This window comes from Lonchura striata, chromosome 3, assembly GCF_050655825.1.
Source record: "Lonchura striata isolate lonStrDom1 chromosome 3, ASM5065582v1, whole genome shotgun sequence".
Taxonomy (NCBI): Eukaryota; Metazoa; Chordata; class Aves; order Passeriformes; family Estrildidae; genus Lonchura; species Lonchura striata.
The window spans coordinates 97,123,437-97,151,379 of NC_140705.1; the positions used below are offsets into that span (position 1 = coordinate 97,123,437).

At 47.9% G+C, this 27,943-nt stretch overlaps 1 protein-coding gene across 3 annotated transcripts in view; it reads left to right on the plus strand.

Annotated features, from left to right (window-relative positions):
• The window catches only part of ITPKB (inositol-trisphosphate 3-kinase B), a 121,828-nt gene that overhangs the window by 55,331 nt on the left and 38,554 nt on the right, over positions 1 to 27,943 (plus strand). For 2 of the 3 annotated variants that reach the window (XM_085575890.1, XM_085575889.1), the window contains exon 5: positions 1,362 to 2,508. In XM_085575890.1, the coding sequence (XP_085432016.1) occupies positions 1,525 to 2,508 (984 nt within the window). In that variant the 5' untranslated portion in view covers positions 1,362 to 1,524. The remainder of the gene's footprint in view (positions 1 to 1,361; positions 2,509 to 27,943) is intronic. The other variant, XM_085575891.1, reaches the window with a different exon arrangement.

Sequence of the window (27,943 nt, forward strand, 5' to 3'; positions counted from 1 at the left end):
GCGTCGCGGTCGCCCCTGCGCCGGGGGATCCCCGGCAGCCGCGTCGGGAGCGGTGCGGGGGGCAGCCGGGCCCCGCGGGGAGGAAGGGGCGAGCTGGGGGCAGGCGGAGGGGCAGGGTACTGCCCCGGGGCCGAGCGGGCTGTCCCGCATTCGAAGTCTCGCCGAGCACCTTGTGCCGATGCTCGCTTTCGTAGCCGAGCCGGAGCGCTGGGAGAGTTGCTGTGCCGGGGATCCCTGTAAAGAGTGGCTGTCCGCGCTGCCTGGGCTCTGTTGAGCCTCGCACTGCCTCCAAGCAGTGCCTGGAGGGATGGGAAGCCTTTTGGCCACACCGTCAGGTTGGACTGCGCTTGGACTTGTGGGCATTTAGCTGCGAGGAGCCTCACAGGGGGACGCACAGGAATACCGCTGATAGCATCGCACACGAGGCATGTACACCCATAGCCAGAGTTAACGCGCTGTGTGTAAACAAGTTTGTACTCTGATGTGGGCAGTGTGTTTGTGCAATTCTCAGGAGTTCCCGTGCCCCGGCATGGGGACTGCAAGTCCAGGGTACATGGAGCAAACAGAAGATGACGGAAAGCACACTGACTGCACAGGGGCACAGAGAGCCACCTCCGAAAGCAGAGAGCCTCTCTTACACATGTACACAGTCACACACTCGCCAGAACAAACACTACTGCACATCTCTGCATGTAGGGTCCAGGCTGTGACTTGGAGGCAGTTGCAGCCTGGGATGTCCCGGACAGCAGATGTGCACAGGCAAGGCACATTTAGCCAGGGCACTCGAAGGTGTGCCAAGCCGTGTTGTTGCACATGGTAAGTTAGGGGAGTAACTTGAGATGTGACCCTGTACCATACAAAACAGTGCAAGCAGGAAGTTGTACTATGCATCGTACAACATAAATCCATTCCTGAGACTTGTCTCAGGTAACAGACTGGAGGGTGACAAATTCAAGTTGTTTGGAGTTTTTATCTTTAGAAAATGTCAGGTTTTGGGGCGAACACTTAAAAGCTGCCAGCTTTTGGTTCACACCAGTTAACCATAATTCTCTTATTCTGTTTTGGGAATGGTTGCTGGCTGTGTGTCCTGTCAGACACTGCTGCTGCAGCTGTGTCGACAGGCAACCTGGAGAGGGGGCAGGGAAGGCAGGGAAGACGGAAAACAGCCCCAAACCTGACTTCCCCTTCACTCAGATCCTTCTGATGACCAGACTGGCTCGTGTCCCCACGGGTGACACACTGGGGATGCATACAGGTGGGAGGGGCACACAGGAGGGGAAGAGTCTGGCACGCTCTGTGCCCAGCTGGATGGTGAGCTGAGGGAGGGCACAGAACTACTCTAACTGCTTCTCTCTCCTCAGCTGTCCCGTTTTATGAAGCTGCGGGCCAGGGCCAGCCCAGCTCCCCGTTTTCCTGCTGGCGATGCTGCTGGTCCCGTCGTGGAGAGACCCAGGGCAGCCCCGCAGAGCCTGAGTGCCGAGGTGGCAGTGGCGACGGCCCCCCTGTGCTCCCCGGCTGACTACTATGGCCGTGTACTGCTATGCGCTCAATAGCTTGGTGATGATGAATAGCAACAGCGAGGTGACAAGCGGCCGGAGCAAGACGCCGCCTCCTCCCGGACAAGTGCTGCCCAGGGGTCCGGAGACGCCCGGCAGCTGCGGCTCGCTCCCTGTCTTCAGCCCGGCCCCGGTGCCGCCCCGCTCCCCACGCTGTGGCCCCGCTTTCCTCTTCCCACCACCTGAGGAGCCCCTGCGGCAGCCAGGCAGCCCCGGGGGGCGGCGGGGCAGCCGAGGTGAAGAGGGACAGCCAGAACCCCCCATGGCACGGCAGCTTCAACGGGAGCTGCACAATGTGCAGGTGAACCAGAAAGTGGGGCTCTTCGAGGCACACATCCAGGCACACAGCTCTGCCTCCCAGCCACCCCGGAGCCCCCGGCTGGCCCGGTCCCGTCCGGCCAGCCCCACGGCACCAGTGGTGGGACTTGGAACTGGACCCCGGCCACGAGCCCTCGGAGAGAGCGAGGCCCCTGATGCTGGTGGGGTGCAAGTTTGTCTGAGCACTGCAGAGCCCTGCAGGAGGCCAGTGATGATGGTGGAGCTGGCAGAGAGCAGCAGCCCCCTGGAGCAGTCAGGGCCTGCACCACGGCAAGAGGAGGTGGTGGTGGTCCCCACAGGACTTAAGGGCCAGCACCCAGCCATCGGTGGCAGCATCCCTGCCGTCATTGTCACAGACCTGGGGGGCCCAGAGGAGGAGGTGGGTGCCGTGCCCCCTGGCAGCCTGCCCGTCCGGAAGCTCTCATCATCCTCAGCATCTTCCACTGGCTTCTCCTCGTCCTGGGAGGAGTCTGAGGAGGACATCTCCAGTGACCCTGAGCGCACCCTGGACCAGACCCCGGCCTTCCTGCAGACCCTGGACCAGCAGAAGCCCCGAGTGGTGAGTCTTGCACCAGCCCTCGGGAGGTGGGATGAAGGGTGGCAGCATCCCTGCTCTGAGGCACAGCTGCAGCAGGTGGGCAGAGGTCTCTTGCAGCAGAGTTCTGCAGAGAAACTTTACTCTTGCTCATTGGTGCTTGCTTTCCCTCACATGAAAAGCTTTCAGACTTGGAAGAGGGGTAAGAGGTTCCTAGCTGGAAAATACTCTCATGAGAGAGTAGTGGTACCTGTTTCATTGTGCACAGTCCTTGCAGAGCTTCCCTGGTGCTGCAAAGCTGCCTGCCAGCATGCTTAAAATACATCCATGGACTGCAGCCTTCAGCTGACATGTGGTTGTGAGCTTCAGTTTTTCTTCAGCACAGCTTTCCTGGGTGCTGGAGGTTTCCCATGGTTTACATGAGCCTGAGGGAGAATTTATTCCCTCCCTGGAGTTGAAACTGTGTGGGCCAACTGTCTGTTCAGGTTTATAGTGATGCCCATCACCACAATGTCTCTGTGTCTTTCACACAGAAGCAAAATGCTCTAGAATTTCTGGTAATTCCCCTTTTGAATAAAACTTTTGGCTTGTGGTAAAAAGCACATTTTTATATTTTAGGTAAGCATATTTTTATTAGGTATTTATATTAAGTTCATTTGTTTTGGGATCTTTGTTGTGGAGCTGGTTGTGAGGCTTAAGGCAAGAGAAATCATCAGTGTTGTGTTACCCTTAGGGAAAAAAGGTCTCCTCAGAGAGGAGAGCTCTGTGGCATTCTCCAAAGGCATGAGACAGTCATGGGATTTTTTGTGTTGCTAGGGTAGTACATTGCATGTGTGAGTGCATCACACAGAGCGTGCTTTGCTCTGAGCTCTCACACCAGTTGTCCAGAGGGCTTTGAACCACTTTAACCCAGTGCAGGGCACCCATCACAAGGTTCTCCAACCAGCACATGGTCTCTGCTATCATCCAGATCTGAGACATTACAATGATTTGAGCCCAGCACCGGAGCTTCCCAATGGCAAACGTTGGAACATGCAGGACAACCCAGTGGCTCCTTAGTTTAAAGAGTTTAATAAGGGCTCATGAACTTTCAGTGATGTATTTCACTATGTTTAGTTTCCTGTAGACACATGGTAGTGAAACTCCTGTTGAGCTCAATGACTCAAGGAAAACTAGTGCAGAGAAACATCTAAGTGAAGCCATCAAACTTGGAAGAACTGAGACTGTGGTTTGTAAAACACTCAGCAGGCTGAAATAAGTGTCTTTTCTTTTGTATTCCTTTTGTCCTATTCCAATAATCTAGGTTCAGTTCTGCTCAGGATGGAGCAGCAGCTGAGTAAAAGCAGTTAAAGAAGTTATGAGTCTGTAGTTCATCATGTTTGCAGACAGTTTTGTATTTTGGGGCTCTCAACTGATGAATCAGCTTGTTCCCTTTGGGAGCTGCTACAATCCCTCTGCTGATTAAATTCTGCTGGTTCTATGTGCATGAGCTGTAGTAATCTCTGCTCCATTCTCTGTGCTAATGACTGTTCCTAGTGCCAGATCCCACTGATTTGCTGCTGAAAACAGTTCATTGATGGGCAAAAGCATGCCTGATGTTCCTGTGGAAAGCTTCCTGGAGCCTCAAGCTGACACTGCACAACCTCCTATGGCCTCCAGTGAGCTCAGCCAGGCCGGTGGCTCAGCAGTGAACAGGCAAGGCTCATTTGTATTGCTAAAAGGTCTGGATGAGAGTGAGCTCAGATCAGGTCTAAGATAAGAGTAACTGCTGGGCTCCATGGGACTACTCAGGCTAAACGAGATGAAGATCTGGTCCAAAATGTGTCAGGCAGCCTAAGGAGGTGCACTTGATTTTGTGTTTCAGCGCTGGAGACTCAGCAGGAGCAGCGAGGCTAATTTACAATGATACTTTCCACTGGGCTCCACAGGTCCCATGCAGGGCTGATCACTGACTTTGGCAGGTTATAGTGAACTTCTCAGCAGGATCATGTGCAAATGCCCAGTAATTCAAAATTGATTTCGTATAAATAACACCCAGCTTTGTGTACTGGTTGGCAGTATCTTGTAAATCCGTAAGGACAGCAGAAGGCAGCTACTGAAGCAGTGTCAGGTTGCACACTCATTTGTTTTCATGAACTCATTATTTCCTTTCAACAACGCACATGGTCTGGAAATGAGTTGTGTAATGAGAGGGAATGTGTGAGAAGCTCTCTCCACAACTTGTGCTTTTAGTCAAATCCTGGGAGACCTTGGCTGAGAGAAACCAGCAAGGTGCCTCTGGGTGCCTGTGGGTTGAGTAGATAAATGCAGGGCAGGCAGAGAGCCCTGCCTGTGTGCACTGGGCACTGCTGGCGCAGGGGAGGCTGTTCTACCTAGAGGAGAGGTAATGAGGAGTGGCAGGAAAGCAGCTCCTGCTGCAGATACAGTCTGTGCTGCACATCTCACATAGCATGTTTACAGATTTGATAAACAGCTAGCCTGCTCCTGCCCTTCCTTTTTGGAGGCTGTCTGGTTTAGCAAATCTGTTAGGGATGTCCGGCGGTCTATTGTAGTTCCTCCTGACATCCCGGGGAAACAGGCAGATCCCTCCGGCTGGCATGGACTCGTCCTCCATTTGTACTTCAGGTAGGAAACTTTGTTTGTGTTCAGGCCTGAATATTGGCCAGTAAGAAAACTATGTTGCCAAGTGAAAGGGAAGGAGGTATTGTGGCCACATTTTCGGACACTGTGACCTGGAGCAGCTCTGTGAGTGAAACGGGCTCTATGTCTGTTGGAACAGTTTGCTCAGTGCTTTCCCTGTCCCTGGAGCACTCTGGTGCTCAGTGGCTGCACAGAAGCGGGGAACAGTGACCCTGCCATGGTGGTTGCAGACTTGTGAAGTGCAGTGACAGTAAGAGCAATGTGTTTTGCTGTTTAATTGCAAATCCACTTAAGGTCTGAGTAAACTTCCACGTAAGGGTTTTTGCAGCTGTGGCTTTCCCCGGGCTGTGGGCTGTTGCCGGAGAAACCCCACACTTGTTTATTGATGCTCGCGAGGTTTTAGAGACTCTCAGAGGGATTGCACTTCTCAGGTTGTGTGGGAGGGACGGGCTGTCCAGGCAGCATGCTGGGATGGGGACACTGTGGTTTGGAAATGCCGCAGGGGAGCACTCTGTGCACACCCCCTGTCACCAACACGGGCACTTTGGGGAAGGACTGGTCTGAGGCCTGTGCTCACCAACCATCTGAGGCAGGAGGATGTTGGAGGACTGTTGGGAGGCACCTGCCTCCACCGCTGTCTCATGCTGGGGGGGAGAACTTCTCCCCTCCTGGCTGATCACGCAGGTTGGGTGTGTAGGGAAGTGAGAAGGTGCTCCTTTGTCCCAGGTTCTGAGTGGCACAGGTAGCCTGAAATGGCAGCCCAGTCTCCTGAGGAGATTTCACACCTAAAATAAGATATGTTCTAGTTGTGGCTCCCACTGACTTCTTGACTGGAAAAAGAGCAGTGTATGAGTTTGTCCATTCTGGAGGCTCTGTTGGCTTTTCCCAAAGGATGGCTGATAACCAGGATGTACTCTGCAACAGGAGACTTGTCGCACTCTTGGAAACTGGCTGCTCCCCTTAAGCAAAAGATATTCCAAAGCTGGTCATTAACGAGTCCTTGTCATTGACCTAAGGACTCCCTAGTTTGTCAGCTTCTCTGCAGCTGGAGACAAAGCAACAGACAAGTGGGAGGAAAGGCAGAAACTGTGCAAGCAAGCACGTACTATAGAAAAATGACATGTCGGGGGGGAAAGGAACCCCTTCCTGGAAAAACAGTGCAAGACACTGCAGTGTTCCTCTTCCTGGCTTTCCCACAGCCGCTGTGGAAATGCAAGGATGTACAGCAGAATAGTAATCAAGGGACTTGGTACTCTGTGAAACTTCTGCTTCTTTCAGCAGGCCAAGTAGATTTCTCAGAATAAGAGACTTCCATTAACCTGTGCGAAATGGCAAGAACTTTTGGAAAAAGCTAATGGCAGTGCTGATGACAGGCATTCTTTTAATTGATTTATTTGTTTGACTCACAATGGCTGTTAATGCAGTCTTGAAAGGAGCCAAGTTTAGATAGGGCTAGTGTCAGCCAAGGGCCTCTGGGACCTTTGCTTATTTCTCTTTGGGATGTTCCAAGGCATAAGCTGACAACAGGAGTCCTGATTTGTTCCTATAAAAATCAATCAAATTAAATATGCTTTCATTCTCTTTCCAAGCTGTCGCTGTGATCAGGAAGTCTCCGTGTAACAGAAACCATGACCACATGGCTATGGTGATACATGCAAGCCCTGTGAATATATATCTTTATGCCAACTGTGTTTTTATGTTTCACTCTTTACTCCCACTGTGTTTGTCTTAAAAGCTCCTAAGCTTATGAGTGGTATCTCTGATTTAGTATCAATATAATGTCTGGTGCATTAGGGCCCTGGTGGCTTACTCAGAAGAGCAACTGTTCTTTTAGTAATCCACGTCCTTGAAAGGGAAGATGCTTGGCACACCTGGTAAGCTGCCAAAGGATGGAGTCTCCCTGCTGCAGGAAGACTAGGGGAGAGAGGGGAATGAGGTGGGCATCTCTGTGTTTCCCCTTTCAGAACACCATGCTCTGCATACCTGGCAGCACGGCGTGTTCTACCTGCTGGGATGAGATGAGGACACCCTCATCTGCGGGCTGGGCAGAGCTTCAGGCTCTTTATGGATGGAGGCTGTGCACTCCAGGGACTTCACAAAGCATCACTCCCTATTCCATAGCTAGTCCTCTACCTACTCACGTGACCTGCTCAGGGAATAAACAGCTTTTTTATGGGCTTCCACCCACAGAGGCTAAGTGAAGATGCTGCCATAACCCAATGAGAGACATATGGTGCTACTTCAAGTCTGTTTTCATCAGCACTTTTAAGGTCGTTGGGAAGGGTTTCTTCTCTGTGCACATTCTCTGTGATTGACAGGGCAGGAATTACATGGCACATAGCAGATCCTTTTCATAGAGGGACTTACTTGCTAGCACAGCTGCTGTCTTGCATATTTTGTTTCTCAAAAAATTTCATGCTGAAAGCATCCATTAAAGTGGTGAAATAAATCACCCCCCATATTTCTGAGGTGCAGGAAGAACAAACATTTAGGCCCATCATCCTTAGGGTCTCCAGCTCTGGAAAGAGCCAGACTTCCACCTCTTCTGGTGGGAATTGCAGGATGTCAGGAGCTTGCCTGTTTGAATCCTTTGGATGGAAAACTGAATGTCCGCAGAGTGAATTTCATGGATCAGTGGAAACTTCAGAGTTTTGTCTCCACCTTTTTAGAGACTTGCAATGACAAAACTCAAACTGTAGTCAGCACCTGTCTCATGTTTTCCATATTATCTCTATAATGTGTTAGGACAGATTTGCATGTGAAGAAAATATTAGTGCAGCACTGAGTTCTCATGTGCCATGTGATGGCTGAAAGCCACTGCTGAGCTAATGTTTTCTTTACATGTAATTCTGTTCTAGCTCACTATAGAAATGATGGCATCTATGTATGACATTAAATGTTGCTTCAGCTACGATTAGTCTTCTGTAATGGTTAGAGATTATTTTGTTTATACCGGTAGGTAAATCTGTGCAGTAAATTTGACCTGCTTTCTTCCAGTGAAGCCCAGCCAAGCTTTCTAAGAAAGATATGTTAATATTTAACAGACAGTGAAAACTAAATGTTAACATTTTCAAATCACTGAGTAATTTTGCAGCCTAATCCCTTTTCTTAAATGTGACTTTTTGGGAAATGCTGGCTTCCACACTTGCTGTGTCACTTGAAATGGCCCTTTTATGGCATTCATCTTGCTTAGCCTTGCTGGGTGTCTCCTCAGGCATCCTAAGGTTCTCCTAAAGTAGATTTCTTGTCTCTTACTCTAATGGGATCTTGAAAACTAGCCAAAGAGTTTGCTTTAAGACAGAGGAATCTGTTTCTGAATGTCTTCTAGAAAATTTATTGGAATTTTACTTTTATTCCTAAAAGTACCCAGGTCATGCATAGCCTGCACAATGGCTCCAAGTAGTTCAGAACGCTGATTCAGTCTGAGGTCTTCCAGCCTCAAAAGCAAGTGCCCATGATTGGCTTTTAAGTCAGTGTTTAGGCAGCAAAATTCTGCTTGCTCCGTAGCAGGATGATCGTCCAGCAGTGCTTTTCAGCATGAATTGGTGCAGGTACATTCAGAAGTTCAGGGTCTCCAGCTGCAAGTTTCAGTCTGGGTGTGTGCACTGTGAATGCACTGGGAATTGGTGGAAGCCTTTGGAAAATGCAGGCTGCAGCTTCTTCTTTCCCAGGCACGGTGGGAGTTCAGCCCAGAGCTGCTGTCACAGCTGTGTGCCTGTAGAGATCCTCATCGCTGCTGTCAGCCATGGGTTGCATTTTCAGAGTGGTTTGTGACCTTAATTTCCCGGAGATGGTAATATTGGAATCAGGAGCTGCTGTAGGCTGCTGAGACCCATGTTAGACTCTTCCCTCTCTTGATATTTATTTCAGTCTTTTCATACATTTCAGCCGTGAAAAGAAAGAAGTGATTTTTCTTTTTTTTATAGTAAAGAAAGTTCTTTTCATTAATGACATGGGAAAAGGGACAAGCCAGTAGAAGGAATTCAATTCTTCTTTTAGATATAAGATTTATTGCTGGTCAAAACACAAGGATTGCTTTTGGGGGGAGAAGTAGGGGGTAAAACAACAAGTGCTTAGCACTTACAACTACTTCTTGTAAGCAGTACAGTGTAGTATCTGATCAGTGCTACACAACAGGAACTTCATTAGCATTCTGCACTGTTGTGGTTTTAAGTAATAGTAAAGCATCCCTCGTCTCTGTGAAAGACATAGATGTTCTCAGGAGGGACATGCCTGCAGACATTTTAATGAGTTAAATTCAAAGAACAGAATCAGGTTGTCTCTTCACTGTTAGCTTCACACACTTGATTTGCAGAGATGTCAGCACCTGAGGTTGCTGTGGCATGGACCTCACTTAATCGATGTGAGTTTTTCCCAGGGTTGTATCCTTGACTTTTAAGTCTTGTACTTGGGATTTTGGACAATAGGGTTCCTGTACTTTGCAAAGCAGAGGGAGGTCTCACGGGGCCTGCAGTCTTTGCTGTCACAAAACTCCCTGCAGCCAGAATTAGAACCAGTATATCTACACCAGGAATAATCAGCACAACATTTTGGTCGAATGGCAATGGCAAGGAGATGATGCAACTCTTTCCTCCCGCCCCATCAGCATTTGCAGAAGGGGCTGTTTAGCAAGGGCTAAGCAATGGCAGCACCTACCTTCAGCATCAGCTCCTTCTCCTCCCCCTTTGCTTCCTGTCCCTTTGCCCTTGCTTGGGCAATTCATCTGCAGCAAGATAGAATCAAAGAGCCCTCTTCCTTTGCTAAACAATTGGCTCCTTTTGTTAGGGTCAGATAAAACGCTGATAAAAACTGTTGTAGCTCCGCTGAAGCCAGCGGGAGCATGCTGCAGGTTTGGTCCTTGATTGTTTTTCGAAGTGCTCAGTCCTGCATGTATCCAGTTACATCTTGTGGTAAATCCAACCTTAGGCTGAATTAATGAACCAGAGATGCAGTCCCTCTAGGGGGGTTTGCTCGTTCACAGGTACGGTACCTCAGAGCCTTTGGAGACAGGAGGTTTATAAATGGAAAGTTCTGCAGGGAGGCTTTTTGGGAACTGCATTTTAGGGTTGGGTGTTTTTCTCTCATTTCTTGCTAAACAATCTGATCCCTACCACTTGGGAGAAGGGCAGGAGCCAAGGCTGGCCTTCAGCTCACCACTGAGCTGGTTGCAGACCTGCATTTTGGGAAGGCGTAGGAATAGTTTTATCCCATTGAGCTAAACACATTCAAAACATTTTCATTAAAGGGGTACTTAAGTACAAGCCCAGGTGTACCTCTCAAAAGAGAAGAGACCAGGGCTCCAAGAAGGGGTGGGAGTGAGGAGGAGGTGAGCAGGCTCCTTCTCAGCATGTGGACCATAGGAATTGCTTTGCTGGCAGCTACAAACTCCATTAGTTATCCAGGGGTGTCCTCCCACTGCAGGCAAGGTATAGAGCAGCCAGTTGGGGAGTTAGCAACGTGTCCAAATGTAATATGGTTGCTATTATGGGTAATATATATTTAACACTCTGCAGGGACCGTTTAAACCTGCATCTGCAGGAAGGGGAAAAAAGTCAGGTTTGCTTTCTTGGCAGACTGCAGATCAGAGAGTCCAATCTGTAATCTCTCTTGGTATGTTTTATGTGGGTGGGTTTTGTTAAATTACAGGCAAAGTTATTGCACCCCTAGGCTACTCACATTAAATGTTTCTCCAATTTTAGCAACATTCTTTCCAGGCTCAGCTACATTTGTTTTTGTCTTCTCTATGGCAATTGATGAACTCAGTCAGAAATGTATAACTCCACGGGATCTCCTGTTATATATTTCTTCCACAGCTGTAGCTGAATCGGTGCAGTGTAATCCAATGACTTGTTGTAATGTTTAATGCTTTCTTTAATACATTTCAGATTAAAGGAGTCAGCAAAGTTTACAAATCCAAAGTAATAAATTTAAACAATAATAATGGCAAATCCAAGACCATGATTATATCTTGAAAATGCTGGGCTTTTTTTTCCCTCCTATCTTTTCTGGTCTGGCTAAAGTCTGTTTTTAGGAAACTGAACAGGACAGATAAAAGATGATGAGACAAACAATTTAATCCCTTAATAATGTCAAGTGGAAAATCCAGCAACAGATTGGCAAGAAACTGTAATAACAACTGTGAAGTGACCCTTACTGAGGACTAAAGAACTGGTTTTAAAGGCTGAACTAGGGACATAATTAGAGATGAGCCTGAATCAGTGCCCATAGGCTCAAATATTTTTTTGAACTCTGAAATGGAGCCAAAATATATATTTTTTTTTTTTATCCATGCCTGTTCAGCATCATCTTAGCTGCACTGAGGCCAGTTCAGCATCACCTCGTACCTCTTACTGCCCTGGGTACCCACACAAAATGACCATGAACAGCCCCAGGGTGGTATTCCTACTTCTGGGTGCTGTTGCAGATGGAGTGTGGGATAACAGCCAGTGTGCACAGCCCAGGTAGGTGTTTGTTATGGCAGCAGAAGAAGGGATGGACAGTTCCTCCAAGTGGGAGGGGAAGACATGAGCATCACTGCATTGGCCTTTCAGTCCCAGCATCTCATTGTGCCCTTTCCGGGCCTGCACCCCTGGGCAGCAATTCTAAATAGTCTTGGGCTGCCATTAATAGATACACTTTGGAAGCAAGGCAAGTGGTCACAGGAGTAGGAGGCACTTGGAACTGTAATTGCCAAAGCAGCTTCAGAAAGAGGGAGTTAATTATTATCTCTCCTTGGAGCCATATTTACTTAGAGCTGACAGCCCTCCACCCTGGGGTTCCTGGGAGGAATGTCTTGCTGGGGTGGGGACCAAGGCTGCCAGAAAGGAAACAAAGGAAAGAGATTTTAGAACTGTGGCTTATCTCTATCCACCTGAATTACTGTTGTATTTTAAAAGAATATGGGAAAAAGGATTGTTTGAAAAAGCCTTGACAAGTGTACTCTCCCAGCTCCATTGTTTTAACCTTCTCCTAGGAATTTGTGTATAAAACGTTCTCAATTCGGTTTATCTCTGCTTGACAAATCCTGTGTTTCCCTTCCGTGCTTTTAGTGGAGTGGGAACTAACCTTGATCTTTTTGCAAAGCAAACAGAAGCTGGATGTCACATTCCCACCTTCACACACAAACAGTGCGTGTCACAGCTTTTGAGCAAGATGTACAATTGCTGACAAAAAAATTGTGTAAAACTCATATTCAAGATGAGCTTTTAGAAAAGCATCTCCAAACTGAGCCAGACTCTCTCAGAGGAGGGAGCAACTGATGTTGTCTGGCTCTCATGGGAGCCACCTTGCTCAGCAGGTTAAAACAAATGGTCTGAAGCCTGGACTGTAGCTCAGCTCCTCTATTAGCAGCCCCTCATCTATGTCTCATCTTGAGGAGAAAAGACTTGGCCTCTCTCCTCAGGTGTCTGTTTTTTCATGTTACCCTGTGTTGCTGGAATGGCTTTTCTGAGCCAAGGAAAGCAGCAGAGAAGTCCAGGTGGTCACAAGTGACCAAAACATTGACCAGATGCTGGGCTGGCAATGAGAGGGAAATGCAGAGGTAGCATGATGCCACCTAGTCTTTTATCATCTACCCCATATCATACATCCCAGACAACTCTGGTATTTGGTTTTTGAGCATTTGGGCGGCTCAGGAGGCAGTTCCAGATTCCAGGTTTGTTCCTTTGGATGGGAACCCTTCCCAGAAGGGAGAAAGCTCAGAGGAGCCTCTTTAATATAGGCTGATCTCATGCTTGAGCATATGCAGGAGTTGACCTTTCAGTGCTGAAATAAGAAGTGATGGGAATAGAATAAATCACAGTCTTGAAAGAAAAGCCAAGGAGCTTAGAGATGCACCTCAGGAGAAGAAATCAAGATAGGGAGAAGGGCCAAATGACAGATTCAAAAAGCGATCTTTCAGCAATGAGTTTGATGGATCTTTGCAGAGCAAAGGCTTTTGAAATGGGGATATGATGTGATAAGCCCAGAAAGTGGACTTTATTTGGGTGGATAGGCTGGAAAGACTCTTTTAGGGATGCTATTCCTGAAAAAATCTGCAAGACTTACAGATAGGTTGGATGTGAAGACTGAAAGAGATCCAAGTTTTCCACTCACTAAAAGTTCCAGGGTAGTAGCAAAACATTCACAAATAGGAGCAGTAGCATTTACACTTACACTGTAAAGACATAAATTGTTCTGTGAATGGCCAGGCTATGAAGAATCAAACTTCTACATGACATTGCAAGGCTCAGAGCTTTAGTGTCTTGACTGAATCCAAAGCTAAATTTTCTGTAACCTTGATAGGAGACAGCTCCAATCCTTTATGACACATCCACTTAAACTTCAGGGACCTGGTTTTTGAATGCAGGATTTTTCCAACAGAGCCAAAACTCCAAGCTCTCCTCTCATACCCAGAAGCCATAGCCTGATGAGGAACTCCTTCGGTGTGGTGGCCTCTGTTGGAGCCCTACTCTGTGTTCAGCCTCAAGAGAGGGAGGCTCAGAGCTCTTTCAGAGCCCATCACTGCCTGGACAGAGGCTGAGGTTTGCCCTCCTGGCCTGCTCTTCCTCTGGACCATCCATGCTGTGTCCCAAGGGCAGTCAGAGCCTCAGACGCATCCAGACAAACTCTGGCAGGACAGGAGATTGTAGGAGCTGGCTGGATCTGTAAGAACAGTTTTTTGGCAAAGAATAGATTTTCCAGCAAATGTCAGGGGAGAGGGGGAGTCAAAATGGTTCACAAATTCAAACACATTTTCTGAATAGTTCTGGCCTAGAAAAAAATACAGAGGTGGGGGAAGAAGGAGAGATGTTAAAAATAGAAGTGCATGTCATTCTGACACTTTCAGAATGAACTGTTTCATTCTGGGGATGGTTTGTTTATGTTTTGCAAGTATTTGAAATGCAGATTTGATTCAAAATGGCACTTTTCACTTAAAAGTTGACCTCACCACTAAAACACATTGAAAGAAGAGAAGAGAAAAGGTTTTTTAGGATTTCATAACCCAAAATGAAACAACTCCTTTTGCTTTGGCTCCAGATGAGACATTGTGGAGTTTTCCTTTCACAGCCCCATGATCATAGCTGTGTCCAGCCTAACCTGAACATCTCCTCTCCCCATGTTTTTTGATTGAGCTCTGATGTTAAAAAATAAATCCAGCTCCCATGCTGGCCAACCTTTAAGTTGAATGCCATGGAGCAAGTACTTTAGTTTATTCTGAGGTCAACCACACATTGCTGTGATTCAGACTGAAACCTGTGGTATCAAATTAATAAGAGCTGTAGGTTTTGTAGATAACTGGCATCTTCCTCGGAAATGCAGTGTTGAACCTCATTTAGAAAAATAACTCAAACTCCTGAGGCCCTGAAATCTGATCTAGAAATCTTCAGAGAAGCCGGAGTTTGCAGACAGCTGAATGACAGACTTTCACTCCCCTGACACTCACACTAGTCTCATTCAACTGATTCATTAAAGGAAAATGAGCAAATAGCTGGTAATCACTTTGCTGTAGCCAGAACGTGCCGCAGAGTTTCCCCAGGCAGAGGGGAAGGAACACACGTGTTTGCTGTACGATGAGCCATAGTCGAGTTAACTGTTCCCTGCTGTGTTTTCTGGCTGGCTGAGACACCTTGTGCCATTTCCTCATCCCTTGGTGACTGAGTGGAACCTCCTTTGCTGAGATTTACCTTCATTGTCTCCTGAGCCCCTCTTCTCCATGCCTTGGGAGGGTTTGGGCACAAAAGAGGAAGAGAATAGATGCTACAGTGTGGGATGGCAAACTTCTTAACATCAGCCCCTTTGGGGCAGGGGCCATAGGAAAGATCTTTTCCATTCATGGGAGAATCCTGGGTTTCACCTGAAACAGATAGATCTGTAAGCATTTCTGTGACCTGCTGTAATCTGAGTGTTACTGAAAGATGGATCTCATAGTGTGGACAGGATATGGATGTTTTTATGATAGAGGAGAGGGGTTGGCAGTGGCTGAACATCAGAGCAGGCTGTGCTCCCTGATGGGATCACTCTGATACTTTCTGTGGTGGCTCAGGGTCCCCCAGCAGTAGAGAGGGCAGGGATCAAGACCTGTAGCAGGATGAGGAGTCAAGGCCAGTGAGTACATCAGCGATGCAATTCCCTCGATCATGCATTTACTGTTCAAATGTTGCCAACTCAAACTCTCCCAGAAAACAACGAGGATTGCCTTAAAAACTACCAAAAGTTTCAGGGTTTTTGGAAATGCTGGGCTTATTTGATTATTTTCCTGGTTTCTATGACTATAAGTCACACTCGGGACAAATTTTCAATCTGTTCTCTGCAAGGCAGAAGCCTAGAAATGAACTTTTTTAAAAAAATGAAAACTCAGAGTCTCAGCCACCTGAAGACTGCAAGAGCTGGGGGCTGTGAGAACAAGGCAGAGCTCACGTGAAAACTGCAGTAGAGGGCAAAGGGCCTGTTGAAAGAGCTGCTTCTCTGGCTCGAGAATGGGGCTGAATGGAAAGAAAGGCCAGGAGGGCAGAGTGTGTAAGCCGATTCAGCTTGCCTGGAACAATCGGAGAACACCAGTGCTCCCTCCCTGCCCCAGCTGAAACAAAAAGCCCATACACAACTAAAGCAAAATCTGCCTTCCTGTTTGTATGCGTGTCATGAGGCCTGGGGGAGCAGGTGGTGCTTGACTCTTGTGTCCCCACCAAAACTCGAAGTCCCCTCTCTCCCAGCTGAATCCAGAGGCAGGGGTGCAGGAAGAGATACAGGCAGTCACGGAAGAGCAAGGACCGTACAAACTGCACAAGAGGGCTCACACTCCTTCCCTGTCAATAGTTCATACAAAACACACTTTAAAACTAATTACTTTTTCTACTTATAGAAGTGATTCACAGGTCTTTGACTCAAGCAGCTGCCAGGAGATGGGAGTACAGCTTTGATTATATTAAAGTGAGAAGGCAGCAACTTTTGAAGTGAGCGACTGCATTTGGACGACCTGTGGAAGGTTGTATACATCTTTCAGCAAGGAATCTTAGGCTGTGATAGGTCCCAGAAAATACCAGGCAGGGTTGTTGAGCCATCCCAAACCACCTTGGCATTGAATGGTGCGGAGGCGCTGTGTGAAGTGATGCCAAGCATTCTCTAGCAGCTCTAATGGTATTTGGATTTCAATTTACTCTCATCTGATATGCTGACATATGCCCCAGTTTGCCTCTTGAATTAAGATTCTGCAGTGTTCATTTTTCCCCTTTCCAGCTGATGGGTATGTGTCCTTGCTCCCCCACGAGGAGGAAAGCAAGTATATTCTTCTTTTTAGTATGCCCTTAGAGATATTATATGTTTAAAGGGAATTAATCCTCAGAGCAAAGGCCAGGATGTTGTGTGAGTTGCATTCCAGCTGGTGGGCTGTTCCCAGGCGCTCCATCTGCAGGAAACACTTCAGTGAAATCACATCAGGAGGGCAGTTCTGAAGGTTGCGTACAACATGCTGATGGTCTTGTGGAGAGCAGTTGCCTTTGGAAAACTAGCTAGAACTACTGATGGCGTAACAAACAGAATTAGAATATTTCCAGGATACAAAATTGAGGGAGGAAAGTGGCTTTACTGGCTATTGTCAGAAAACAGAGGTTTGCATAACAGCAACATTTTCCGTATACTGTGCAATGAAGTTCCTTGCTTGGGAATTAAATTGCAAGTAGTTTTAGACAGCATGGCCAGCTGTAACATAGCACACATTGCAACACACATGCTGAATGTTATTACTTGGTGTCAGTGTTTATTGAAGCTAGTGGGGATTTGAGAAACAAGCTCTGGCATGGGAAACACTAACAATGTGATGGCACTTAATGTCTCAGAAAGTGTAAGAATTTTGGGGAATAAATTCTCCAAAGACAAAATACTTTGGAAAATACATACTAATCCCTTTAAACCCCTAAGACAATTTAATGTTTGTACTGGGTGATGATAAGCTACAGATTTCACCACTCATCTAAAAAATATCCTGTGGTTTTTGGAAAAGCATGGGAGACTCCAGGTGCAGGTTCAGTGGTGGATTTTGCAGTGGCAGCTCCAGCTGATCTCACTGGAATGAGTTGATTTGCTGCTGTCTGCTGGTCCCTTGCTGTCTTCTTTTGCTACTGCAGGAACCAGGGCCAGCAAAGTTGAACTGCATTTCCCTGTCACCTTTATGGAGAAGATTCAGCACTCTAGAATGTTGCTTCATTTTAGCATGGAACCAGGTTGGGCCAAATCCACTCAGTATCTCTATTGAGTCTGGTGGGCTTGCACAATGGATAAATGTGAGCCAGAGTAAGAATAACAGGAACCACAGATAGCTGGGTTAAGTGCATTGTTTGTATTCATGGCTGGACCATGGAGAGCTGCCTGCATTGCAAAATCCCCCTCCCATCTGGCTTCTTCAAGGCATCTGAAATCACAGCAAGGGGAGATCAGCAACAAAATGTGGCACAAAGACCAAGTGCCCCTGTGCTCAGAGATGTGGACCTGTTGGCAGTGGTACATGGGCTCAGCTCACCCACTGTGCTGAACTGGCCTCTCAGGGAGCAGGACAGGTCACGTTGCTGTGCCCTCTGATGGCAGTAAAGTTATAAATACATTTTTGGAACAAAAATAGGAACCATCCACCACAACTATTTCTGATGACCTAAGAATAAAGTTAGATTTTGGGTTTTTTTCCTTCTGTTTCTTAGCAGGGCTGCTGAGCTCTCCAGCAGAACAGGAAGTAGGCTGAGGAGCTGTTTGAGTAACCAGGGTCGTCAGATCAATGGAAAAAGCGGTTTGAGTACACTCTGTGAAAGTGCAGTCAACAATTTTGAAATTACTGCAGCTTCTCTTCCTAGGTCAGGGCTGTTGTTCATGCCAAGGAGACTTAAGTTACTACTGCTCTTTTTGTAAGCAAACAGAACATTTCTTTTTGATGATGTACATAATGTGCACCCAGGGGTGAAGCAGAAAGCTTTCCCTCAGTGTCCTTGGATCAGATTCCAGAGGAGTTAAGAGATAATTTGATAAAGATCCTACGTAATTTTGAGATGTCTACCATGCTATTTGGAGGAAAAGTAAACTTGCTTTTATGGGGAGTTGGGCATGAAGAGGTCAGAGTAGATGAGGAGTGAAGGAGAGGATAAGAGAGAGCATTTTGCTATCAAGGAGGAAGATGTATAGTTGTCAGTCTCAGAATGGAGGCTGATCCTACATTTTTGTGACACTTGCAGCTTCTTTCATGTTTTACAAGTTCATCTGAGAACTGTATGCATGCCAAATGAATCTTTCAAGGGAAGTGGAGCTGCGTTGAAAATATCTCCAACACAGATAATTCAAAGGAAGTGCAACTTTCAAAAAAACATATGAAATGGCTCTAAGAATCTACCTGTTTTTTCCTGTTTACTTTTTTCTTTTTTTCTCTTTGCTCCCCTTAGTCCTACATTTCACCTCTCTCCTCTCCTCACATCACTTTTTTATGCCTTTTGTTGATCTCACAGAGGCATACAAAGGGTTTATGGTCCCATCACATGCTCCAGCTGGAACTAGAGCACGATTCCTTTCTGACACTATTTTCTCCAGGATTCTGTCAGGCTGAGCTACAGACTCTCCCTGGTTTTTCGCTGATTGCCTTTTCAGCTGTCCTCCTCTTGCGACACTCACGTTGCAGGCAGGCAAAGGCCGGGGCGAGCTGCAGAGTGGAGACCATGCCGTGAGTGCAGGAGCAAGGGGTGCCGGGGGCTGGGGCCAGCGGGATGGGGCGGCTGTGGGGCAGGAGCGGCGCGGCGTGGGAGAGCAGGGCCAGGAGAGAGAGATAAGGCGGGCAGGAAGGGGACAGGCAGGTGGAAAAGGGAAATGACCTTGGGGGCCAGGAAGACTAAAGAGAATACAAGGGAAGCTATGAAGCCATCTGGGAATCTGCTCTAGCCACGTGTAAATCGTACGCGTCCCTGGGGCGTCGCACTGCGCGCAGAGCGAAGCAGCGCCCGGGGAGGCCGGGCACAGCCGGGATGGCGGCGTGGAGCTGTGTGGGGTGAGCCTGCGGGGTGAGTGGGGGCACGTGGGGACAGCCCCGGGGCACAGTGCTGGTGGGCGTGGGGTGAGGGGAAGTGTGTGGGTATCCAAGGTGGGGTGCAGGGGCGGCGGAGCTGTGGTGGAGCAGTGTCCCATGAGGATGAGGGCCCCATGGAGCTGCTTTTACTTGGAGTTGTGTCCACCTGTGTCGGGTTCTGGGTGATGGCCGAAGAGCGGGAGGAGAGGTGGGTGCTATGGGGTGGAGGTAGAATGGGAAGTTTGGGAGAAACTGAGTGCAAAGTCTGCTAAGATGAAAAAGGAGTGGAGGGGAAAATAAAGTGAAAAGTTGCATTGTGAAAAAGTAGTGGAAGAAAGCATCATGCAAGGCTGACATGGAAAGGCAGGGGGAAGAGAGGCGAGCTTGAGTAATAAGACTTTAAAAGTACTCAGTGATGGATGGCTGGGGTGGGATCTGTGGCAAATAGCTAGATCTGAGCCAGCCTTCCTTTTTGTGGGGAGAAACGGGCCCCTGCAGAACGCAGTGTATGTGACCTGCCTGCACAGCATGAGAGGAGCTGAGGCTGAGCAGCCCTGTGACTGTAAAAGGAGTTAACTAGGATAGATGCAGTCATCTACATTGAACATGTCTAAAAATAGGTAAGATGAATTTCAGTCCAGAGGACAAAATGTAAATGAATACAAACAATCTCATGGTATCTAGTTGGATTTGTTCATGTCTCCTCCATGCATGTGCACGCAGGAGGTGTGTGCCCAGTTTCAGGGCTTGTGCACATCAGGTGCACGTGTGGACACCAGCACAAACCTGGCTGCAATGTTCATGTCTCACATCTTCTGTGCAAAAGTCCATTGCACCTCAAAAGCTGAAAAATGGAGCTGTGATGCTGGAGCAGGCTGTAGTTCCTCAGGTGTCTGCAGTTTTTATTGTAAATCATTCCTAAGAGCCTCAAGGAAGAGCAGGGAGATGTGCTGCATTTTCAGGGAGTGATGCTGCTGATCTCATCACTCTCTCCTTCACTCTGGGACTGCCTGGTTTTGTCCCAGCTCTCCTGGCTGCCTCTACCAGAGGTGTGGGGGTTACTTTGCTTTAACTCATACCGGGAGGCACCAGTGTGATGGGGAAGAAAAGTCCCAGTCCCCAAGTGGTGCCATTTGCCCCAGGCCACCTTGCCAACTGTTCTGAAGGAGGGACAACTTCTTTCCCCTGGTGAGAGGACTGGTTGGAAAAAAATAACCACATCTCTGTGGGGATGCTCATGGGATGTGCCAAGAGAAGCACAGGCAGATGCAGTTGTTTAATGGGATCCCTCAGGGACAGATCTGGAACCCGTCTCTATTGGAGGCATCCTCTGGCTGCCCCAGCCAGCTCCCTGCAGCCCTACTCTCCTTCCTTGTTCCAGTCCCTGTGCATGCCCTCATCTCCAAAATTAGGTCTGCAGGTCCCCTGCCTCATCTTTAAAACTCTCTGTGCAATTAACATGCACAGGCACATCCTTGGCAGAAAATGTCCCCAAAGAATGGGCAACAAGAGGATGGCACAGTTTGACTTAGTAGCTCAAGGTTGTTTGTAGGAAAAGCTGGAAATGTCTCTCTCTGCACCAAAAAGTGGCAGCATGCTCATGGAGGTCATGAGTCTCTGGTATGACCTGAGCTCATTTAACAGTCTCCACTGTGGAGAAGAACAGAGTTTTAATATAATGACGGTGATATTGGGCAAACACTTGTAGTGCTTGGGTCTGATTAGTCGTAATTGAACTCCTCTTTCACTTAGTCCTTTACTGAACGCTGCTCATTCTTGTGTTGCGCATTTCCTCTGCCTGCAAAAGCACTTAGAGCAGCTTGGATCCCCAAGTCACATATTCTCAATATTTATGCCCCCTGAGTGGTTTTCCAGGGAAGCTCTTAATCTTACAAGTCAAGAAAAGACACGATTTTGTTAGAACCAATTCTAGCAAGATGCAGAGTTCATTCTTAGGCAGCAGGTGGGTTAGAAAGTCTTATTTTTGTGCAATTAATTTTGTAAAAGCTCCTTCCTTTAATTTTCTTCTATGTCATGGGGTGTCCGAACACAAAGGTTTCTAAGGGCAGGTATGTGCCTTGAGATCACCTGCTGCTAATGCCCAGAGGAGCAGCACATTTCTATTTCCACATTCATGTTAGCTGTTGAAACATGTTGTCTCACCCCAGTAATTCTTTAAACCTGTTCAGAGGGGATCCATAGAAACACAATAAGCCTGTTTCACATTACTGTAATAGTTTCCAGATTATTTTTTTAAGAAGCCTGTGTGAAACATTACTTCTTGCCTTCCTCTGTCACCCCTCAGGCTGAAAATGAAAAGGTCTTGGTGAAGAAATCTGAGTAACGAGATCAACAAAGTTTATATATGGAATTATTTAGCCTGCAAACTAATGGGTTTTGAGTGAAATATTTAAGACCATTATGAAAACTCTTTCATTCATTGCTTTCTACTCTATCCTGTCTGGTAAATCATCATACACTTTGTGAGATGAAATTGTGAGGGTGTGCACACAGACTTGGAGAAGAAATTAGTGGGTGCCATGTAGAGCCACCCTGGGGTACTCCCTGCTATGGGATGCTCTGAGCCCACCTGTGCCAAGGAGACAAAGGGCTGGGGAGCACCCCAGCCACCTGCTTGCAGCTTTGCAGGCTGGGATAGGCAGCCACATGTGGGACCAGCAGTGACCATAAGTTGAACACTGGAAGGAACAGGATGGGATTTTTGCACTGCAGCCTCCATGGCTCCATGGGTGGGGCTATCTGCAATGGAGAGGGGGCTGCAGAGGCACTGCCTGGCCCCTGGCAAAGGCCCACAGCTTTCTGAGGTGGTGAAAGGCTGTGCTCTGAACGGGAGGGCAACTCCTCATTCTTCCTGGATTCATCTTCCTATGGAACAGGGGCACAGCTAAGAGCAGACACCCAGAATGCACTTGCTGTGGTCTGGGCCAGGGAGGCTCTGCTGCCCTCATAGCTGGAACTCCAAGTAACAGCATTTGCCCAGTTTCTTATTATTGAGACAGTGAAAGTCTTAAGTTTTGTGGCTCCTTAGACCTCACATGACAAATGATGAGCCCCAGGTCCATCACACAGAATTGTACTAGCCCAGTGTCAGTCTCAGGCACTTCAGGAGCCAGACCCAAAAGGGCGCAAAGTTGGTGTGAACTCCCAGCATACACCATGCAAAGCTTGCAGTGATCCCAAGTATTCCTTGGAGGATGATATCAGCAGGGTGTCTCTGAGCATCTTGCACTGATGGACTTGGTAGGCAGCATCTTCCCCTGCTGTGAAGTCTCCAAGCTGTCTTAGCTTCAGCCCAGCTCTCACTTTTACACCAGCTGAGGATCTGGCTGCCACCTCAAAGGGTTACGAACAGTTTGAGCTCTGTTACAAAGCCCCACCCTTTTCCTGCAGTTTTAGTCTGAGGGGTAATGCTGCTTAGGATGACTTATTGTAACAGAAAATGAAGAGAAATGTGGAAAAATGCAGCAGTAGGATACTTGGTTTAAGGTATGCTGCCGATTTTTTTATCTAGGAAGGGGGAAAAGGTACATGTTCTTCAGTAGATAGTTTTAGATTATATTTGTTTAAGCAAGGAGTGAAGTGTTGAGGACCATGGGGCTCCCCCAGGTTTCTGCATACTACATGAGCATTGCTTAGAGAGTGGGCAGCTCTGGCCCACAAGTGGTTTGTGTAGGGCTGCGTTTGCCCTTTCAGCACAGAGACTTCAGTCCTGCTCTGTGTCCGGAGGGAAACTGTGCTGGAGCATCACCAGCAGACACAGGGATTGCTGTGTGTTTTTATGAAATTCAGTTGGACCTGACTGCCAGGAAGGTCTCAGGACTGAGAAGAGGATGTTGTTTGGGATTTGAGGCACATCAGCAGGGCTTTCAGGCAGTAGCTGGTCCATCATATTCCCTCATACAGGAGCTGTGCAGTTGAAATGCTGGAGCTGTTTCCCCACTTCTCATTCACAGCCTGTGTGGTTCATGTGGTGGGCCTGGAAAAAGCAGGATTTGCAGGTACAGCTGGGTGATTGGCACATGTTGGTGCATGAGACACTTTGAATGGAGAAATTGATGCACCAGCACCACAACAAGGAGCTGATGAGCTGGAGACAGCAGCCAGCTTGCAGTCCCAAGGCATCTTGGGGACCAACATGCTTCATTATTTACCAGGGGAAGGCTTTACTGGGACTGCAGCACCTGCCTCCTGAGACCTTTGTGTTCACTGTTGCTCATTACCATGTTTTGTAGATTTGGGTAATCCAGGCAGGTGTCCCATTAGGCTGTATGGCCCCCTGGGAAGGGATGCTCTTCTCTGCCTCTCCTCTGTTCAGGCAAGTGGTTGTCTTTTTCTTCCTTGGTCCAGCAAAGCATGTTCCTACAGGTGGACCCTCTGACTCTGCCAATTGACAGCCTTGCAGTTTCAGTCTGTGGCAGAATTTCCACAGAAATTTCCCATTCCTCCTGCACTGGTTTTTCTCCTCCAAGTGGTGGGACTGGCTCTTTTCACCATCCTACACAGCCAGCACAGGACAGCAGAGATTGTCTCCAATGCCTGGCTGTATGCTGCTGGGTTAGGCACTCCCAGGCTCTGCTTTGCAAAGCAGCAGCATATCTAATCTGTGGGAGTTTCATCCCTTTCAGTCAGAGGTATGTGCAACTCCTTTCAATGATTAGCCCTCTGAATGTTAATAATCCACAATTTGGTTAGTGCTGTGTCTTTTTCATGGGCCACCTCCCAAAGTAACTGCTGAAGGGGCAGACATGTGAGGTCAGACATAAAAGCAGATGCTACAGGGGTGCATGACCACAGAGATGTACATGGCCTCATGCTGAGGGGAGTCCTTAACCTCTCCTAAAAGAAGAGAGAAGCAGTATGTTTCCTTCTTCTGATGGCAGGTTGCCAAGGTGAGCAGGTTAGCACCGATAAAAACATCTCTCTTTTCTGCCCTCAAACGAGGGCCTTTGGGTTTCCTCTTCAGATTTGCACTTCTCTTGCAACCCCTTTCAGCTGGCCTGAGGTGCAGTAATATGCAGGTGGAAGAGATCTTGGGAGGTTACTTGTGAGTGGCTTGAGGAGGAGAAGGGGCATGAGTGTGCACACCCAGGGATATACACCCAGAACTCAGAAGACCTCACATTCTGTTATGGTATTTCTTGGCATGGTGTTGCTTTTGCCATGCCCTTGTTCAGTGTGCTTTGGCCACAGGGGTGGCAGGAATAACTTGCCAACACATATGGCACAGCATACATGCACACACAGGCAGCACATCTGCATGTGCAATGGCCACTGTCACTGCCAGCACTTGGATCTTCAGAGCTAAAGATGTGAACTTTTTGTCTGGGGAGAAGAACATGATTTGAGGAGGGGTTTACATGTCCTTTGTGCTGTGGTGAAGGGTATGGATGGGAACAGGAGCTCTTGGATCTGAGCGACCAGAAGTGACATCCTCCCCTCTCTGCTCCTGCTCTGGGGTGTGAGTGCTTCCACCCATGCACTGACAAGTGCCTCAGTCATATTTACACCCTGTGGACCCAACTTCAAAACTTCTTTCAATTTTGCCTTCATTCTTACTGGAAAGCAATGCTCTCACTGATATTTAAGTAGAGTTTTTTCAATAAAAAGGACATTTAAAGAGAAGTCCTTCACAAGTTTGTCCAATATGAAAGTAGGCTTTACTTTAAGTTTCACAGAAATCACAAACATCCTTAGTTGCTGTAATAACAGTTGAAGTCCAAATAGAAACATGCTATTTATGTGGCGTGGGGAATGAGAAAGAGCTGGTGAATCTTTAAAACCATGGCCCCTCTGTGACTCTCACCAGTAAAATCTGTCCCAAAGAGCCTGCTCATTGAGAGGGGTGGTCACGAGCAGAGGCATTTGTTACAAACCCCGGAGCGAGGCAGTGTGTCCTGCCTGTCACTTCATGTCAGGCCAGTGCCCACTTCTGCTTCATGTCTCACCACAGCCTGGGGAGGGATGGCATGCTGGGCTCACAGGGGTGCTCTGTTGCAGGCACGTGTCTGGGGAAGTTCAGGCTGCTACGTTGGACCTACAGTACCTCCCTTAGCAAGGGACATCCTGCACCATGAGCATCAACCCTCAGGTTTCTCTGTTACCAGCAAGAAGTCTCTGCCTAGGTTTTCTGGACACTTTGTTCCCAAAGGTAGCATTACAACCTGATGAGATTTTCATCAAGTTTTCGTCAAGCATCTGGGTAGGAGAAGCCAGAAGCTGTGCATTGAAGGCAGCCTGGGGTGGGAGCAGCTTCATCCTTTGGAGGATGTGTCAGGTCTCAATTTCCATAGCCTCTGTGCTGTTGTCCCTGTTCCTGTGGCAGCTTCAGCAGCAGTTGTGGCAGCCTGGCTGTCACCTTTGGGCCCTGCTGGGTGTGCAAGGGACATGGATGGGACACAACCCTGTGTTGGCAGCTGGGGACAGCAGCAGGCAGGCAGCATTTGTGGTGGAACTGGGGCTCTGCTAAGCAGAGCCACTGCATGAATCTGATCTGGTCTGGCTACAGCTGCTGCACTGTCACCAGAAGGGATGGGCATGCCAGCCTCCCAGTGCCCCTACTTCATCATAATGTCAAAGAAAAAGAAATTGTCCCAGGGACGGATGTGTTGGGTCTTGGCTGCTGAGTATGGTTGCTACTACCAGGGACCTAGCATTTCTTCTCTGGATCTGGATTTTTTTCCCTGAGCAATGCACTAATTCTTGTTATGTTTTTCCCTTCTCTGTTTTTCCTTAATTACTCTCATTGCCCTCTTTTCCTGGCAAGTGAATGCCATTAAATCCAGCCACCAAATCCAGAAGAAAACATTGACTTTCTGGGCAGGCTCCTGAGGACTCTACAACCTTCTTATGAAACTCCTTTGGTGGAAGCAATTTGGCTGCTTTTGTCAGTCACTTCTGCCTGCAGCCATCATCAGTGACTTGCCTCTCTCAGGATTTAGACAATCTGCCTCTGAAATGCAGAAAGTTTTATTAGAAGTTGCACATTATACTATAAGGTCTTGGTAGTAATATGCATCATCTTTTCATCTCTTTTTATTGCACAGGATGTACCACAAATAGACCCCGATTCCTGTTTACTTTAAGCATTATCTCAGCATTAGTACACAGGCTTTCCTGATTATTTCTTCTCCTCTGCAATAGTCTTTCCAGATTTTTAAATATTTTGTATTTAATACATCACACAAGTTGGATTTTATAATCAATATGATAAGGAGAACAGAATTACAAACCTTTCCAACAGAAAAGAGCTGGACACAATTTTTTTGTCCAGGTAAGTGAAGAGGTGGGTATGGCCCCATGGTGACTGCAAGCACTGGAGAAGCTCCCCTCCTTTTTGGGAGCCCTTGTGGAGGAACAGAGTGAGGGCCGATGAAAGCAGAGCTTTCCAGCAACTTCTGCCAGCTGAATTGGGCCTCTCTGTAATTTTGTTGAAATGTCACCCACCAGGCTTTCCACCCTTGGTTTTGTGAGCACATTTGTGGCTGTGCCAGAGGCAGGCATGGGAGCACTTTGTGAGGAGTTGTGGGGTGCATCCCCCTGGCTGAGGACAGCAAATGCTGTCTTGCTTCCAGGGCTCACATCTGTGTGGGAATAATGATGTCACAGGCATCCTTGAGTGCTCCATTTTAGAAATGAAGAAGGCCTGGCAGAGAGGTCAGCCTTACCTTAAGCACCCACTTACTTGGATACCTCTGGTTTAGAGCCCATTTTGAGGCTGGCGAGGCTGAAGCGCAGCTTTTGGTTCAGACAGTGCTTCGTGCTCGTAAACACTGCATAAAGGGTCTTGGCCCTCCACACTTCAGTGGCCCTCAGGGAAAAACTCTGGCTTGAGTGAGCACATCCAGTGCCTGCTAGAGCGCAGAGCACTTCTCAGACCTCCCTTTTCCTCACTCCTCAGCCCTCAGAGTCACACTGCAGTCTCCCAGGCACACATGGCCCTCTGTCAGGCAACCTTTAACATGACTCTGTAACTCTATTTTTGTTCTCTGCCATATTTATGGCTGTAAAGTATGTTTCTTCCAGGCCAGCAGAAAACAAGTCAATGTAGAAAACAATATGTGATTCAGTTTGCAGTGGTGCGTCTAATTTACAGGAACTGGCTCCTTACAGTACAGTACATGCTGTGAAATAGCAGGTCTGCCTTGGCACTGACTGGACAAACAGAGGTGACTAAGCAATCCAACTGATTTATAGCAATAGCCTTGCACAGGAGATCCGGGAAACCTCTGGGAAAACTGCCTCTAGCTCAGGGAATCACCATGTGTGAATTATAAAGGCTCCTGGGTGCAGCAGAGACCTGTCGTCAGAGCCTGAGGAGAGAAACATGAGGCAGGAGCGCACGTAGTGCTTGGGGCACTGCCTCTCCCGGAGCTCTCCGAGTCTCGGGCTGCGCCGTGTGCGCGGAAGAGCCTTTCCTGTGGGATTGCCATGCAGGGGTGCCCGCGGCCAGCCAGCGATGATGGACTGCTGTGGGAATTCCTGTCCCAGGTGGGGCTGTGGGGGCAGACAGGGAGGAGTGACAGCTGCTTGGAAAGTTTGAGGCGCAGCTGATTTTCGGTGGCAGAGATATGGAAATGGGGGAGGTTGGTGTGGATGAAGTGGCTGCATAGCAGGGTAAAGGGGGAGGACAGAGGTCTGGTTTCAGGGCTGTCAAGTGCCTGCAGTCTCTGGTAATGAGGGACTTGAGGATGCTTATTCCTGTGGCAGTGCAGTGTTTTGTGTCAGGCAAATTATGGGCCCCTGGCTATAGGTGGTGCAGAAAATGTTTTAATGAATAAGGAGGATAAGTAATTTACTTGATTTGATTTATTGTAAAAGGTTTTCCATCATAACAGGGAATATTTGAGCAGTCTCTGAATGTGA